We start from the raw sequence: 17933 nt of genomic DNA, 5'->3' as shown, positions 1-17933 counted from the left end.
ACCGGAGAGAGTGCTCTCCACTGCGACCATGGCTTTCGCCGAAGCAGCCACAGGGACCCCCTACCCCAACTGCTTCCCGAAGGTGGAGACTCTCAGCAACAAAGGATCCGCTGTGACGCCGGCCAAGAAGAAGAAGCGAGCGGCGGCGGGAGATAGAGGAAGCAGAAGAAGAAGAACAAGGCTTCGTTCCGTTCCACCCTAAGGCCGGGAAGAAGAACGCCGATCACAACCGAGAAGGTACAAGAAAGCTTTCCCAGGGATGCAAGAATGTTTTCGAGAAGTTCAGCCTTCAAGAACTTCAAGATTCTGCTGGTAGTGTGGGGGAGGATGTGGCTGCTGCCAATGCAGTGGATTCAGACTCGGAGGAGGAAGAGCAGGAGGCTCAGCAGGAGGAGAAGAAGAAAAAGGCTTCGCATTGCGGAGATGAACCAAATAGATGGGGAAAAAAAAATACTGTTCATTAAAAAAAAAAAAAGGACTATTCTGCATGATGCTTCCAACGGTTTTAGAGCAGTTAAGAGATTCGCATCTGTTAGCGAGAGAGCACTTACCACCCCTTTGTTGCAAATGCTGAAGAAAACCGTCACCATTGTCCAGTACTAGTGTGTAAGCATGAGCATAGGAGAGGGAGTACAGTGAAGTGGCTATTGCTAAATATTTATATATCAAAATCCTGCACAAAATTGCGTTTTCCTGAGAACCATATTATGATAATCATGTTTACATGACTGCCTAAACAGTTAAAAAACAAGGGCACATATTGGCTGGTGCGCTCATATGACACGGCTACAGTTGGTTCCCCCAATTAACGGGTTGTGTGTATTCAAACAGGAACCCTTTATCTCTGCAAATGGCCATCCATCTCAGAAGATCAACGTGAAAATCAAACCGTAACGGTAGAAATCCAGATGACACATTGTTGGTCTCTTCATGCAGTGGGTACCGACAACCTCAACAACGACAACTTGTCACCTTCTGCATCACGTCCACAACCAGAGCTGGATCAAAGCAGGCTTTGAAGGCGTGCAGCATTCAATGTGATCACCAAAGAGCAGCGGGGATACACAGTCAGATCAGTTCAGGTTTCACGAGGCTACCTGCCACCAAATTGGTTAAATATGTTCCAAGTCTCGGGAAAGAGAACCGCCCCCCAAACCCCAACACACACACACACACACTATGCTCCTTTGTCTTGGAGCATAAACACAGCTAAAACGTTACCTGATAACTGTTGTTTTTCTTTAATAATAAATGAATCTGAATTGTTATCAAAAGAAAGATATGACCATTACGACAGAGGAAAAAGGTAGGAGCAAAGGCCTCACCTATTATACAAAACAGCATTAGTTGTTCTTGAAAACATGTACCAAATCAGTAGTAACTGCCATAATATGGTTGGGTGGGAGCTTGTTGCTGAGGAAATGCAGTTGCTGCCGCTGCTGGTGCTGCTGGTGCAGCTTGGGCATATGTTTGTTGTGGATAAGCCTACCATAAACCATAAAGTCATATCGAGACTTTGTCAGACCAGCTATTCATATTAGTAGGTAAGCTGTGTGATCTCAACAACCATTAAAATGAGATATTATCCAGTAATAGAAACTGCAAAATTACAAGCAAGGTGAAAAGCGAGGCAAAAAATGATCTGAGTGGACTTTAAGCTATTCTAAGAAGTGGTATGATCCTAAAACAGTGCCAATCAGGGAATTCCAAAGCAGGAAGCACAAAACTGAACTTGTCAACCTAATATTTCAGGCTACGCTAACTATTTTCAGGAACTCTGGAAAATGGTCAAACCAATCAGAAAGGGAAGCAACAGAACCAGCTATCAGCCAAAATATGGCAGCCTAAAACAGGATAACAGTACAAACAGACTGATTAAGCTAGAAAAAAGGCATTTGTAAGCAAGAATCTTTTTAGTAAATGCAAGCAAAATTCTAACAATTTCAGAAATCATTCACTGAGAACATTAAAATCGCCTACTTGATCCTCAAATTCATGGAGTTGGCTAAAAGACCACCAGCAACACATAAGAATACCCCAAGTAATATGCTCAGATTTCAAGTAATATGCTAGATAGCAGCAAAACAGATTCTACACAAAATTACTGCTAAAAAACCACATGTAAGAAGAAAGATGGATAAGAAACACTACAATTTCTTTTTCTTTTTTTTTTTGTTCTGGTTCAAAACTCAAATCACAGATTATGGGTGCTATTGGTTCAGATCGGGTTGGGTCGGGTACCTAAATCTAACTTCTGTTTCACACCCGATCCACTAAAGAATCAGATCGTGTTCAGGTTTGGGTAATAAAAATTGCATCAGATTCAGGTAGGACGGAGATCAGGTTTGGGTACCAATCGGGTATCAAAAATTATATCTTGAAGAGTTAATCAAGCTAAAAAACCCATGATTTGAGAAGTTTATCAATGAAACATCCAATACACTCTACAAAATTAAAAATCATGAACAAGCATTTAATGATTAATTATATAACAATGAAAGTCAAGTATAAACACCCAAACATGTTCTAACATATCATTACCTTTTATTCATTATGCTGCTTCAATCCAGAGCGAAGTCCTATATGCTAGGAGTTTAGAAATTCAAACGTTATAAAATGGTTATAAATAACATTATATTTGTGTGTACATAGTAAACTGGGTAATTATACGTGTTAGAGTTGAACTTGGGGGCAAAAGAGCCCAACCTGAAAGTTCTAGTGGATCAAACTTTGCAACCATACCCAACCCATTCATTATCTTGTCCGGGTCATGGTCAGGTCACATCTGGGTTGGGTGTCAGGTTTGCTGGTTGGAGTGACAACTCTATAAAAGATATACAATTTCAAGACCCTGAATTAACAGAGTTATTATAGATGGAAACCATTAGTCATCTTAAGTAGCACAATATCTGCAGGAACACTTACATTGATGAGAGGCCATGATTAAAGACTTAATGGCAGCGTTAACAAGTGACTAGATTGAAGATGTTCTTTCTCCAATTACAATGTCCCTAACAATATACACTATCAAGGTTTAAGATACCTTGCTAGGAAAAATGGAAGAAAAGGCAACAATTCTGATAAATGCAGAAAATTAATCCTTACTATACTCCTAGGCACTATATTACAGGAAAAAAAGAGAGGAGATAAAATCAGTCTAAAGACTCTAAACAGAACAAATATATCATGTTTTTGAAATCCGCTATTCTTAAGCATATTCTGGCTTCATACTAGAAATTAAACCAACAATAAGTCCTTAGTGAGCATGTGGCTGGGAGTAAGCAAATATATCAACAAAATTACTATCTGCCAGGTGTTTTTAAATTTTATTTATAACATGAGCCAGCTGCCAACCACAAAAGAATAACAGCATCTGCGAACTCTGTATAGATGAATGAAACATGAGAAAAGACCCAATCTGAGACCAAAGTAATATGTGCACCAAAGGTCAACATTCTGTTACAGGAAAAGATATACTCAAGAATATAAATCACAGAACCAATATTAATGTGAAGAATCTTTAGGTATCTGTAACGATTAGATTGCTCCATAGGTTGTAAACATGACTGAGTTACAACAGCAACCAAAGATAGAGCTAACAAAATCAAATTTAGATGGATGTAAGATGTTCCCAAACACATTTTTCATAAAAAAATTGAAAAGCCTCTGTACCTGGACTGCATATGGGGAAGGATATGCACCATAAGAAGCATTCTGAGGAGCTGATGTGGGCATTTGTGGTTGGCCATAATTAGCATAACCTCCATAAGCAGCATACCCAGGCTAACAAAGACAAAAAGAGCAAGAAAATGCAGATTATAAAACAGCATATCCAAGACAATATGCATGTTAATGCACTTAGCAAAGGCCAAATAGAAATTATGTACCATTAACATAAATTAGCTATATTAACAATAAAATATGATTAAAGTTAATTAAAAACATAAAGAATAACAATATGGCCAAACACTATCAATTTGACTTCAATCCCAAGACTATGGCTTCTGGTGCCATTATCATACTCAGAGATATATATAACCGTAAACAACAAGCCTTGTCCCAACTATTCAGGATCTGCTTTACAGATCTTCATTGAACAAGAATAAAATAAAGGGCTACTTCAGAAATCATTAAAAATATAAAATTGCTATTCAATAAAAGGTGTGATATATGCATGAAATGAATCCACAAATGCTCAAAGTATGCGGAGGTCCAAATGAGGGCAAGAATTAAAAGATAATAAGTGATAAGGACTTTATTGTCCACCATAGCAGCATCCATCTCCACTAGCCAAAGAGGTATTACATGATAAAATTAGTTCACCAAAATTCTTAAGAGATTTTACAGGGATTAATTATAATCTACCTGTGGTGCATATCCAGGATTCCACTGCTGCCCTTGTGACTGAGAAGTCTGTGGCCATGCTGGAGCTTTTTGTCCATAACCAGCAGGCCACTGAATCTGTGCATTTGGGTATGCTCCCATAACTGATTGACCTGGTTCTGGATAAGTCTTTGCTATTTTAGCCTTGTCTGAGGTAAGGAAATCTTCAGCATTTCGTTTTTTTGATGTCAACATGCTCTTCTGACGTAGAAACAGCATAGCATGCCTATTTTCAGCCCTTTTAATCGACTGCGCATCTCCAAAGAGATCCAAAAACTAAAACAAAAAATACAAATAATTAATCCAATGTAATATGCAGGACAAAATTAAATAGATATAACCAACAAGTATAAATCTCCCAGAAAAGATTCTTCCTAGCAGTCAAAACAGAATCCATCTCGATAACTGCAAAAGAGAAATGGTAGTAGCAGGAAAAAGGAATGTTGAATCAACTCACAGCATAGAACATGGGAAGATGAAACCAAGAAAAATAGTAATTTATAGGTCATTCTCAGAGTTCTTACTAAAGATCAATAATATCTTTTGACATCTATTCTGAGTACTGTTTACATTCATCAAGACCCCAAGGGACAGTATGCCAACAATCAAACTACAACATGTAACTTAATCATTATGGTGATAAACCCACTTCTAATCAATGTAGTAGTTACGGTGGTTGCCTAGAGGCCTGTATCACCATTTATATGACGGACAGGGCATCGGAGCCCAAGACAACCCTCGCCAAGGGAAAAGGTTGCAGCTATGAATCTTTTTTTAAGTCAGTACATGTGGACTATAGACAATTATAACTCAACTGTAACATATACTCTAACCTGTGGAAGCAACAAATACATGGGAACTTCCATAATCTGCCAAGAACACTAAATCAGCCATCAGAAATTTAACTCTTTACCATTTTGAAGCTATTGATTACTGTCTATCATGATAATAGGCAAAACTTAACTGTTTCAAGTAACTACCTCCAAAAATATGCTAGATATCTCTTCTCTGTCAGTGGTGCTAGCCATGTAGGGATTTTCAGGATTGGGCATAATGAACTTCTCCACCAATGAATCCAAATAATCAACATGCTTTGGAGATGGCTGGATCGACTCCAGATGGATGATAACCTGCACAAGTCAGATGAAAATCCTCAACATCGTAACTATGAAAATATATATTAAGAAATTTGTCAGCTGGATAAGATGCATAGCAGAAAGTTGAGGGAGACAAACCTCGAGAAGAGGTTTGGATGGTTGAATATGCTCAAGAGATCCAGCTAAAATTTCCCAAGCCTTTTCTGCATTACCAACAACCTACAAGAAAATTCAAAAATAACAGCATGGAGCCATGTATGGAGACTTCATGAACTCATAGAGCAGAATAGATTTATCGGGTATATCATGAAAATGGATAATATCAAAATGGTCAATTCCAAGTTATTTATTAACCTTTGCATCATTTAATGGTTAACTATTAAATGACTAACGGATTACATTCAAGTGCTGCAGTCATACACTGACAAAAAGATTGGCTAAAATTTGCAAGCACATTCAGCCAGCAATATTTTTTGAAAGATATAGAATATTTTAGGCAGATGTCTTAACTTGGATAATATTTTAAAAACCACTGTAAGCGAACATTGAGGCAAAGCTATACAAATTTAGTTTTTTCTAGCGTGCATAAAGATACCCATTTTCCTATAGGTTTGAAAAGAATAACCAAGGTTTAGCTCTAAACTTTACATTAGTATTATGAATGTCCTAATGTCTAAACAACACAGATTTTGACAGCGAGAATCTTACCAGATATGCAAATCGCGAATGCTGTGCAAGCAACATTGGCAATATTTGAGACTGCTCTTTTTCCCGTTCGGCAGCGATAGCCTTCTCATATATAGAGAATGCAGCATCCTTGTCTCCCTGCAGAATCATGAGAAACTTAGCCAAATATCTTGGTCCATGTATAATCAGTATACGTTTTGAAGGCCATTGTGATAAGTACCAGTCGATTTTCCATGTTTGCATGTTTAACAACGGCTTCCAACAGACCAGGTGAAATTTCAGAATACAGAAGCTGAAACTCTGTACGAGCTCCCATAACATCTCCACTTAGTTCCATAAATCTAGCAGCAAAAAGGTGAATCTCTGGTTGCTTCTGTTAAAAATAAATTTGATGACTGGTAAGCATTATGGAAGGAAAACAAAATGACAAATATTAGTATTTGCCAGTTAATTTTTTTTTTTAAAAAAAAAAAGGTAAACTACCATCCTCATTGTCATATTTTTTTATCTGAACTTGCCAATTTAAGATATTATGGATATTAACTTTAAAAATCTTACCACACTTTCTAGGAAGTAATATTCGATACTGCAATTGAAATTTAGGATTATGCTAGATAATCATAATTTACAGTATTGTACAAAGATGGTATTATGCCTAGTAGACATGTAAGTGGTTCTAAATGTCAGCAACTTCAGATGAATTACGTATTTGAACAGCGCAAAAGTGGGTCTCAAGCCATGAAAAAGGTGCAGGGTTAATGTGGGTTGACAATCAAATGTTAAAGAGAAACCCAATATGAAATGAATCCTGGTAGGCTTTAAGAAGGAAAGATGTGCATAAACGGTATATTGATATCATTGAGACGTGTCCTGGAGCAATGTCAAGAGTTAGGAGTAGTAATAGGTGACAAAAATATTTTCAAATGTGGGCTTACACCAATGATAAGGAATAAGCCTCACATCATTTTACACAAGTAATAAATGAATATGGTGTAATTAGCTTATAGAACATATACAGTTGATTAATGAGCATAGGAGAAGTTTAAATGCTAAACTTGATACCAAAATTCACCAATACTTATATTAACTAAACAAAAATGCCAATATTCTTGATCATAGAAAATACATCCCGTAGAACTCAATGTTGACCATCGCTGAAAATAGTATAGCAAACCTATTATTGATTATATCTTCATGCAATGGCAAGAATATGTATGAAAATAGTATAATCAAAGATTCCGGAAACATTACAAAAGACAGATTCATGCTAATCTACATACTTATTAACATAATTTTGCCATCATAGCATGTTCATGTTTAAAACACAGCATCATATAAAGCAGAAATCAGTAGTGTCAGATAGGTAGCCCATAACAAAATTTAGAAAATAACCGGGGTATTTTGAGGAGTCTGTCACAAAGGACATGGATGTTTTAAATTGCAAAATTCAGCAAAAGTTTATCTGAGAAGAACTAACTTTTTGTTATTGCAATCACATATTGTTACAAGCAAAGCGAATTAATAAATCATGGGCGGAAAGTCATACTTAACATATATCATTCACCACAGATATGTACATACTGTGGTTAATTCAAAAAACAAACATGGAAGAAGAACAGAACCACGAAAAACTGAATCATACTTTCACAAAGACTTGAGTAGCCCGAGCAAGAGCATTATTTGCAAGCTCCATGCTTCCACTCGCTTCCATGCATAACACATAACGGATCCAGAACTCCGGATAATTGGCACAAGCAATTAGACACCTTTCATACAACTTAACAACCTGAAATAGCATACAGACGGTATCAAAGAAAAAGAAGGAAATAAAAGGAAAAAAATCAATTCAACTTAAGAGGAAAATGTTATTGCAACAAAGAGAAGTGAACAAGGAGTACTCCATTAGCTGATAAGGGAGGCCCCTCAATATGAAAGAAGGGACCATCCTTGCCTGATAGATAGATGGTTAAGTGGGTAAGCAATAAGCAAACACCTGCATATATGAGATTCGAATTTTAAAAAAACAAATATTGTGCAACATGTATCATGAACCCAGAACGTCGACTGACAAATGAGGGTTTGAAGTACTTAGCCTCATAGAAACCAAACAACAAGCCCACGCTTTATCCTCAGTTCACTATCCCATTTTAAAAGCTTCATCGAACATACTAGCCATTAAAGCATACAATGCAGCCAATATGACTGAACTGTAAGTTCATAACCATTCGAAGCAGAAGTATACAAAAATTAACAAGTTTGAAAATTACAAATCAAAACTCAAAACAGAAACAGTTTTGTACCTTGTTAAAGTCATCTCCTCTCTCGATAAAATCCAGATAGGTGTGCCAGTTTTCAAGCTCTGGATCATCAAGAGGCCTGACATGGAAGTATGGCCTTCTAATAGCTGTTTCAAAACCAATGATCTTAGTTTCGAACTCTTTAGCTTTCTTATACATCTCTTCCCTAATTGCAATATACTTCTCCAACTCCTCTGCCTCAGTTAAACCTGCACTTACAGGCTTTGGAGATTGCTCTACACCATCAGGACGAACCTCACCCTCAAGACTCTGGCCACCAGTCTCAGCAGTGGCAGCTGCCATAGCAGCTTCTTCAGGAGTCCGTATTTCAGATAAATGTCGACTAGCAGCCAACTCCTTAAAACTGAAATGCCAATAGCAACAGACTGCAGATTAGAAGGTTCCAAACAACTACCACATTTTCAAAAAAATGATTTCAAGAAATGGTTCATATAGTGGTCAAACCTACTAAAAATTGCACACATGAGGATGGGTCAAGATGGTTAATCTAAAATATAGTATATTTAAATCCAATGTAGGCCTTTAAGATGGTTAGGTCATGTTCAATTCTTTCTTGACCTAGTACAACCCAAAACTAACTTTGAGGTTGAGATTTTTATTCATATCTTACTAGTCAAAGCAAAGGTATGTTTAAGTTTGAAATGTGTCCAAGTCTGCTCTAAGTTTAAAAGGCTAAGCCTACTTTCTTAAACAATTTGTTGTCAAATTTAAAAATCCATTTGGTGCAAATAAGGTTAAATCTAACTCTGTCAAATCACTTTTTACTGTTAACTATCTTACTTATTTTTTACTATTATTTTTATATTTTCCAGACATATAGGAGGGGTATTTCGCTAGTCAGATACCTTTATACCTTTTCTTGGATGAGGAATTTCATGCTTCCCTCCTTTTTTCTCCTACTGACTCCAAAATTCACATCAAGATGTTTCCTCAAGTATCACATCTCAGCAGTTTGAGGATGTTTCAGTATGCAACCATGGCATCAACATAGCAATGATTGTGTTTACTTTTGAAGCAAAGTAAATATGCATCTCATTGTAGATAAGTAGAGCACATTAAGGATATAGAGCCACATCAACCAGATAATAGGGCATTAGCACAATCGATGAGAGGATAATAACATCATTAAACAAAAGAACCATTTGCCCAAACTCATCAACATCATGACAGATCACTGGCAACATCCTGGGAGTTGATTCATTGAGAAATTTGCTGGTCCTTTAAAAGAGCATGTGTTTTTTCCACTCAGAAATTTGTTAGTTATACATTTATTCTCAAAACTATTACATCAGTGTTTTATCAACATCTATCACTTATACCTACAGGCAAACCTTTGGTACATCATAACCCAACCATGTCAGACATAGGAACATGGATGCGGTTTAACAGATGGGAACAAGAATAGGCGTGCTCATCAAATGATTAAGTCATTAAAATCCATCACCTAATGTCACTCACGAGTGTAATCTTACCTCATATAGAGGCCAAATTCATCCCCAAAGTACAAACTGCACCACTCAATAATATGTCTTCATAAGTTTGATCATTTGAGGTTTAACTTTCTGATACATGCATTCTTACAAAGTTATGAATGGACCTCCTTGTTATTAACTGCTACTCTTTCCATCTTTCTTTTATGTTCAATCATCAATATTCACATATTTTACCAAAAACTTGATACCATATTATTATATTTATGACAGTATTATTAAATTCATTGCAGCACAACATGAAAGTGCATATTGAATATTGCATGACTATCAAGGTTTATAGAAGTGACACCGTTCACAAGAACATAAAAATGGAACATTCAACCTTTTCAAACATAATAAGTCATTTGGGACAAAGCAAATATCTTACACAAACATAAAGAAAGGTTTCTGCAATAACATAGCAGCAGCCATTTTAGTATCAATAATACAGGTGTAGACAACAATGTATAAGCGAATCTTATAGAAAAAGCTTAAGCTCAACCAAGATTGCCACATTATTTAATTTGCATATCAAAGTAGAAAATGAAAACAGTTCAATGAAAAGAGTAATGACCAATAATAATAACGATCCAGTTGTTGTATAGGATGCTCAAGTATTCTTGTATAAATCATGGCCAGATGACTCCATGCTTGATGAGACTCTTCATATCTGATGTACTCGTCCCACAAAATGTGCGACCCATAATCTGTTCCAACATATGCCAATCCACGTTCAAACAGCCTGAAAAACAAAAAAAACATGCAAAGAAGTTATAGTAAGCATTCATGTCCATGCATGAATAGGAGATTTAGATTTTTAATAGCATGGATTTTTTTCAAAAGCAGATGGCACTTCCGAAGTTGGCACAAATACACTGTATTTACCTTCCTGAAATATTCATATCATGCCCATAAATGGAGGGGATCATAAGGGCCATCTTAGCCCAAAACTGAGCATGATCTTCCGAGCACCACTTGAATAGTAGTGCACCAAATGATAGCCTCAAGAGTGTCAAATTTAAAGAAGCAGTAATTCTTGAACTACATTGCCACTATAGTGACCTTCGGAATAAAATACAGGGAGGAGGGACAAGAAGGCATAGCGATGCAAGTACTGACTACTAAAATGAAAAGAGTTAGACCAAGAAGACTTAAGTCAACGGTTGGCACATTAGAAAAGAGTTTCTAAAGTGCATCCGCAGCAAACCTTTCCTCCATGCATGTGGCTATCACTATTTCATGCCATAAGTTTGTAAGAACACAAAAAACCCATGACTAGTATCCAATCACAATGAAAAGTCCCACCAAGAAAAAAAAATGTATATAATACACTAGAGGGGAAGATTGTTTGACTATTACCTTCGAATAGTATCCAAATCTTCATATGTTGATATTGCAAACGTACAGTAATGCAACCAAATTTCCACAGAATATGTCACTGCCAGGACAGCCCGTTCATACACCTCCACAACTTTGTCGACACTGTCCAGACGTCCCTCATGATCAGCATATTTTTTCCAGTATCCATAACACAAAGGAAATTCGGCCAAGAATGCATCATAAACTTTCCGAATTTTTATAATGTCATTCTACAAAATATAAGTAAGAAAATATATGTCAGTTCAATTCAAATTTTGCAGGCATAAAATGAGTAACCTCAATACAATTTAAGTACTGCAAGTGCCAAATAAATACAATAAAAAGTTAGAAAGTAGTAAACAACAATACATTTGTTCACAGTCTATTTTGAATGCATCTGAAACCAAAAAATAGTCTTCTTTTCATATATTTTTGTTATTTTTGGCATATGACTATCAGTTGCATGTGGACCAACTAGATCCAAATCCTCTAACCCAGCTAGGAAGACACCATCTCAAGGCATGAGGACACATTACAAGAGCTATGATATTCAGGCCTAGCTAAATAATAGACAAGTCGTGGCTGTCATTAGCTGCACAAAGACAAGCCAGATTTTTTTTAAAAAAAAAGTGTTGTAAGATCTTTCATAGATTGCACAATAATGTTCAAATTAACACCATAAGCATTTTTTGTGCAATCAAATATACTGAATAATGTTGATTTATGGGAAGCACAGATAACATAACCTCACAGGTTTTCTGGAGATTTATCACAAGGTTTTCTATACCAAGCCATATCAGCTGGTAGGGAACCATTATCTAGTACACCCTCCATACCAAGTGTCGGACCCAAGGCATGTATCATACCAACACTCAGTACAGGGTGTACCAGCTAGTTACCAAAACAGTAGGTAAAACCTTGATTTATCTTAGCTTCATTCATCATATAATGGCAAGATATTGGGTTCGGAACCTCGCACTTAATAAATGTTGCAACTTGTTCGATTGGCATGTTATTAGGTGGACATTCTGTATTACTCCTTCCTAGTTGGTATTTCATATCGTGGTCTACCATTACCTTTCTCTTTTTGCTTGACATTAGGACAAGGAGGGTTTATAACTACTATGTGTTGGATGTGTTAGTAATCAATATTAGCTATATGGTACACATACAATCAGCACTATTATGTCCTTTTTCCCATTGGTTGTCACCACAGGTGTATGAACAACAGCTCAGTTCCATAACAAGTAGTAGGTGAAGGATTATCCTTATTGCACTTATAACACTAAATAGGAAGAGGTATTATGGGAAAAAGTTACCAGAAGTGCAATAACTTTGCTCGTTAATTATCAACGTGATTTTTGCTCATTCCATCATACACTTTAACATAAAACTATATTTCTAGATCAATGTCAACAAGTTCAAAGGATGTTCTTTACTTAAAGGGCTCGTTTGGTTCGCGGAAAGCATTTTTCCTCCTATAAATATGATTTCTGGGAAGAAGATTCCTAGGAAGAGAATGCTTGAGAATGTACTTTTGACATGTTTGGTTAAAGATGGGAAAGTGACAGATTTCCAGAGTGCTTATGTTTGGTTGACCATCCACTTTCTTGAAAAAGTTATGTGTAATTCCTATTATACCCTTAATAAAAATTAGGTCTTTAATGCCTCTTTAATGCTGAAGGGCTTTTTTGGGAAAAAAATAAAAATGAAGTGATTCCCCCCTCATGGAAAAGACTTTACCATGAAATGTGGGAATCATATTCCCATGGAAATACAACTTTTCTATCTCTCTCCTTTGAAAACTCCAACCAAACAAGAGGCATCTCATTACTTTCCTGTTGACCATACTTTCCCCCCTTCTGTTTCCGCGAACCAAACGAGCCCAAAAATGATATGGAACATTAATATTGCATAAAGCTTAATACCTCTCTTTCCGATTAAATATGAAAAATTTCAATAATATTGCAGGCAAAATAGTCATCAAAGCACAAAACATGAATGGTTTTGAACAGCATATAAGGCTAAACTAAACATTCCTTAAAATATATACATATAGGCAAAAAAAGGAATTTGCCAATGTGGTGAGTTAGGTATCTGATAGAATGTGGCTTTTAAAAAATTTGGCAACTTGTTTTCTTCCTTGGCCTGATTTCTGGCTGTTTGGTTGTTGTAGAAAGTACTGCATGTTCATATGTGGGATTAACTTGTGAAGATGGTAGCTGTAATCAGGGCAGTAAAAATGATGGTGATGTATTAGATCCCTGAATAATCAGACAAACCATGCTTCTTATTCTGGCTTTTTCTTTATCTATTCTGGGTTATATGCCTCATATGAGAAACAGAATTTTATTCTTATATGTTGTTTTTACCCTCAAAATATGCCTGATGAGAATAGAACTTTATAAAGTTGGTCCAGTTGCATTGCTTTTCAAGCTACCCATGTAGCATCCATCAAAATCCATTCACTTAGTCAAGCTCAATATATGGATTGCCTATGCAAATATCATTAACAGATAATATAAATAGTACTAATGACATATTATGCTTGACTATAGCATTCTAAGTTCTTCATGGAGTGATAATTGCTACATTATGTAAACAACCAGTTAGGGAAATGTAACTCGTTAAAAGAGCACAGCTAGTTTACCCTAATAGCTAGAGTCTAACAAGAATTCTTAACAAAACATCAAAAATATAGGAACAAGAAGTGGGTGAAAAATCAAGTAGTTAGTTCAGTGGGATATGATAGAGCTGTTTCTGCCTGAAGATTTACTTCACCCTACACATGACATGAAATAAGAACCAACTTCACCTCTACAGTAGCTAAATAACTGATGATAAATCAAACTTCATATGTCCAACATGCTAAAACATTGTTTGTGACTATAACACTGGAAACTGAGTTCAGATAACTGAAAACCACTGATTTAACAGCATATTCCAAAAAATAAACAAAGTCCAGTGATACCTCTGCAACCTTCTCTGTTTCATCGATGAGGGCTGTCCAAGAATTGAAGTCTAAACAATTATCTCTCACCATATTCCATAATCTTTCCTCCTCAGCAGTATACACCACTATAGAAAAGGAAGATTTAAATAAAAAGGTCACTAATGTCAGTGAGAACTGTGCAAATAAACAAATACAAAAACCCAGATGATCTTTTAAACAAATAAGAACAAAAGCAGCAAAAATGATTCAGAACAACCAATATCTAAAAGAACTTCACATGTCAAAATGGAATAGAAAATTTTGATACCATCTTCATATGGTTGTTGAACAACAGTACCACCCACAGCATTTGATAAATCTCCATTCTCAATAACTCCTGTAGGTTGATAACTGGCCATTTCACCAGCACCTCCATTCATGGAATCATAACCAGTTGTATGAGTAGAGATACTTGCAACTGTTTCATGGCCAATGGCATTTTCACTAGCTACAGCAGCCCCACCATCAGGCTTAGATTCATATGTGATGCCATATGTAGCACTCTGTGCAACAGAATTGGGATCCTGACTGTACATATTCCTGTCGTCAGGATTAGTACCATCTGACAAAGCACAATCTGTAGCTGCAGTGGGTGCAGAAGAAACAAGGTTTTCACCACCTGAAAGAGCAGCTGAATCTGTCATGGGGTACTCAGCAGGAACATGACCTGTAGATACATAGTCTGCAGCATTGGATGCTTGAGAGACCACTGACTGACTATCTTCCATCCTACTTTCAGCAGCCAAACCAACCAAAGAGATTCACAGGTAAATGCTGCAACACATAAACAGTCTAATATGTCATGATAAAGAGGGAAATGACTATGGAAAAAAACAAAGTTGATTAATTGGTTCACAAGTATGCAAATTCCAAGCAAGAAGGACAGCTTGAGTAACCAAATTAGCCCAAAACACTATTCATACCAATTTAAAGGTGAAAATATATAATGATCAAAGGGGGCCATGGACCTAGGTATTAATTTGCAGTGGAGGTAAGAAAAATGACAGCACTATTCAGTGATTTCGGCATTAAAAAGATTTAGAAAGCTAGAAAAAAGGGTGTTTTTTTGCCGTCAATATAAGGATTTCAATGCTCCAATCAGGAATAGTAAACTAAGCGTCTTAATTTGAAAATTTTACCACAATTAGGGTTTCGAAATATTATGAGACATTGAAACTAGAGCACTGTGATTCCAGATAACCACACAATCGTACATAAGGAAAGGGTTTTTCTTTTGTTAGTTGAACTCCTTTATCTCTTTTCTTGACAAATCTGTAACTTTGTCTTTCAATGATCTCCAACAAGAATTCTAAAGGACATTATTGCTCGGACTGGATTGGCTTTCAATAACATATGAATATCAAGCTTTTATGAGAATTATTTTCGAATCCATTAAAAGTAGCATTATCACCGGTACAAAACATGTAGGTTGCTTGATCTTGGGACGAATTCAGCCAAGAACAGCAACAGGCTCGAAACCAACAAAAAATCGAAACAAGAAAGATAAAAACCAGAAAAATAAAACTGAAGATCCGACCCACGAAACAGAGAAACAATGAAACAGCCCTTGAATCCCCGGAGCGAAAAAACCCGGATCTATCATCATAAACCTTACCGTACTAACCTTAATCACAAATGTATCCAAGTAATTTATTTAAAACAGATAGAGAATAGTTAACATAAACCCTAACCCTAGATAAGCAGAAAACATAGAGTCAAATTTTCTGTCAAAACTTCCAAACAACAAGATTTCTACACTACAGAACCCTGAGCGGGGAGGGGGAGGGGGAGAGAGAGAGAGGGCATACGAGGGGAAGACGCGGGCACCGGCGCGGTGGGGAGAGGGGGTTCCGGTGGCGCCGGCCGAGAGAGCGGCAAGCAGGCGCAGAACAGCGGTGCTGAAGGAGGGAATCGAGAGAGACAGAGAGGAGACCGGAGAGGGGTGTTGTGGTGTCCGTGGGAGGGAAGTAGGGCTAGCCGGTTAGGGCATTAGGGACCACCAATCGACACGTGCGGTGCATGTGCCTGATTCGAAGAGAAGTTTGTATTTGATGTGCGGCCCTGATTGAAATCGAAAGTAAGCCCCACTTGCGGGCCTTGTTTTCATTTGGGATGACTAGGGACATCTAGGTATCCGTAGTGCTGTTTCAGCACCCAGATTTGCGGTTTTTTCTTGGATGCCCTCGCTCCTTGGTTATTTAAAAGTGAATTTCGATGGTGGTGTGACAATGGATGGGAGGTCAAGAGGGGTTGGATTTGTTAACAGAGATCATCTTGGGAGTTTGGTTGCAACAAGTGGCCGGGGCATGCTAGGACTCACTGTTGCTGGAGCATAGCTGTAGGCAGCCTGGGCGGGCATATCCTATATGAGGCGGGTGCTTGAGGCCGGGGGGTGCACCTTGAGGAGGATTTCTCTATAGTTGTAGATTGGATCCGGGGTGCGGACAGATATGGAGATGGTCACCCACTTATTGGTGAGACCCACAGGTTGGCTATGGAGATTGATGAGTTTTAGGCAATACACGTTTTTTCGAAAGGCGAATAGGGCAATAGACTGGGTCGCCTCCTATGTTGCATAGCATTCCAAGGAGTTCTACTAGACATCCACAGTAGAACTTCCGTCCCATTTGTATTTTTTGTTTTCTTCTGATTTGGCAGGGTGTTCTCACGTTAGAGTTATATAAATTGCCGTTTTCAATTAAAAAAAAACAAGAAAAAAAAAATAGAATAAGTAGAAGTAAGCCTCACGGCCCCACGTGCCTTGCACTGTGTTATTACCAAAAAAAACAAACCAACAAATCTCACGTTTGGAGTATGAAAAATGTTTAGAAGAAAAATTAAATGAAAGGCTCCGGCTAATTCGTTGGCCAAATATAACTTAGATAGCATCTCTCTTCATACGAAAAAAGTAGTTTTGATTCACATTTATGCGATGCATTTGTTAGAAGGTTTTGATTAACATCACATCCAATATTTTCTTGTGCTTGTTATTTGCCCTACAAATGTTAACAACATGAAATATTAATTGGAACACTGACTTTCAATTTGTCGTATCATTGTTAAATAAATATATGGTTCAAAATTATCCGACTCGTGGGTCTCTTTATTCATCTTCCATCCAAAACTTCATGCATAAAACCATTTTCTACGTGACGGTCTCTGAATGAAACCCATATTTTTATATTTGAGATGATGTCTTTCCTACAAAGAAAAAAAATAATATTGATCCTTCTATATTTACAGTTGAATTTGGGTGTTTTTCAAAACTTGCGGTGAGAAATGCATAATAAATATTCTTCAAATTTTATTTATTATTTTGCAATCAATAAACTACTTTTAAAAATATAGCAAGAAAATTTTGCTAGATATAATCCCTTGATAAATTGAATATATGAAGTTTTAGTAGTTATAGCTAACAAACTAATATAATTTAATGATGAAGTTCAATGAACCAAACTTTAAAACCTCTAGTGTAAATGGTGATTTTTCTTTTTTTTTTTCCCTCCAAAGTTTTAGTCCTACAATAAACACTCATCTTGTCATGTGAAACATTGACTAGATAAAATTTGCTATAAACAAAAGCAAATATACATGGATCTTAGCTAATGAGATATTAGTTATCTAT

General features: G+C 36.8%; 1 protein-coding gene across 4 annotated transcripts; it reads right to left on the bottom strand.

The window, feature by feature from the left end:
- Positions 1-631: 631 nt before the first annotated feature.
- Positions 632-16282, bottom strand: LOC120103683 (pre-mRNA-processing factor 39-like). 4 transcript variants are annotated; one of them, XM_039121380.1, is made up of 15 exons: positions 16117-16282; positions 14577-15082; positions 14288-14394; positions 11317-11546; positions 10532-10699; positions 8468-8828; positions 7810-7953; positions 6388-6540; positions 6189-6305; positions 5619-5699; positions 5364-5513; positions 4366-4659; positions 3673-3783; positions 1326-1485; positions 632-1097 (listed from the first exon to the last, which is right to left on the bottom strand). In XM_039121380.1, exons 2-14 carry the CDS (start codon positions 15034-15036, stop codon positions 1372-1374), a joined length of 2490 nt encoding a protein of 829 aa, XP_038977308.1. In that variant the 5' UTR covers positions 15037-15082; positions 16117-16282; the 3' UTR covers positions 632-1097; positions 1326-1371. The 4 variants fall into 4 exon arrangements, with proteins under 4 accessions (XP_038977308.1, XP_038977310.1, XP_038977309.1 ...); XM_039121382.1 differs by having other exon boundaries at positions 632-1093; XM_039121381.1 differs by having other exon boundaries at positions 14577-15100; positions 16117-16272.
- Positions 16283-17933: the final 1651 nt, after the last annotated feature.

The sequence above is a fragment of the Phoenix dactylifera genome, unplaced genomic scaffold (assembly GCF_009389715.1).
Source record: "Phoenix dactylifera cultivar Barhee BC4 unplaced genomic scaffold, palm_55x_up_171113_PBpolish2nd_filt_p 001054F, whole genome shotgun sequence".
NCBI lineage: Eukaryota > Viridiplantae > Streptophyta > Magnoliopsida > Arecales > Arecaceae > Phoenix > Phoenix dactylifera.
This window is presented reverse-complemented; position numbering and strand designations above follow the sequence as displayed.

Excerpts from the sequence above, each read along its gene's own strand:
- LOC120103683 (XM_039121380.1), bottom strand. The coding sequence starts at position 15,036 with ATGGAAGATAGTCAGTCAGTGGTCTCTCAAGCATCCAATGCTGCAGAC. Across the intron at positions 6,306-6,387 it reads CAAACATGGAAAATCGACTG|GGAGACAAGGATGCTGCATT; the intron begins GTACTTATCACA and ends ATGATTCTGCAG. Across the intron at positions 5,514-5,618 it reads CATCCAAACCTCTTCTCGAG|GTTATCATCCATCTGGAGTC; the intron begins GTTTGTCTCCCT and ends TGACTTGTGCAG.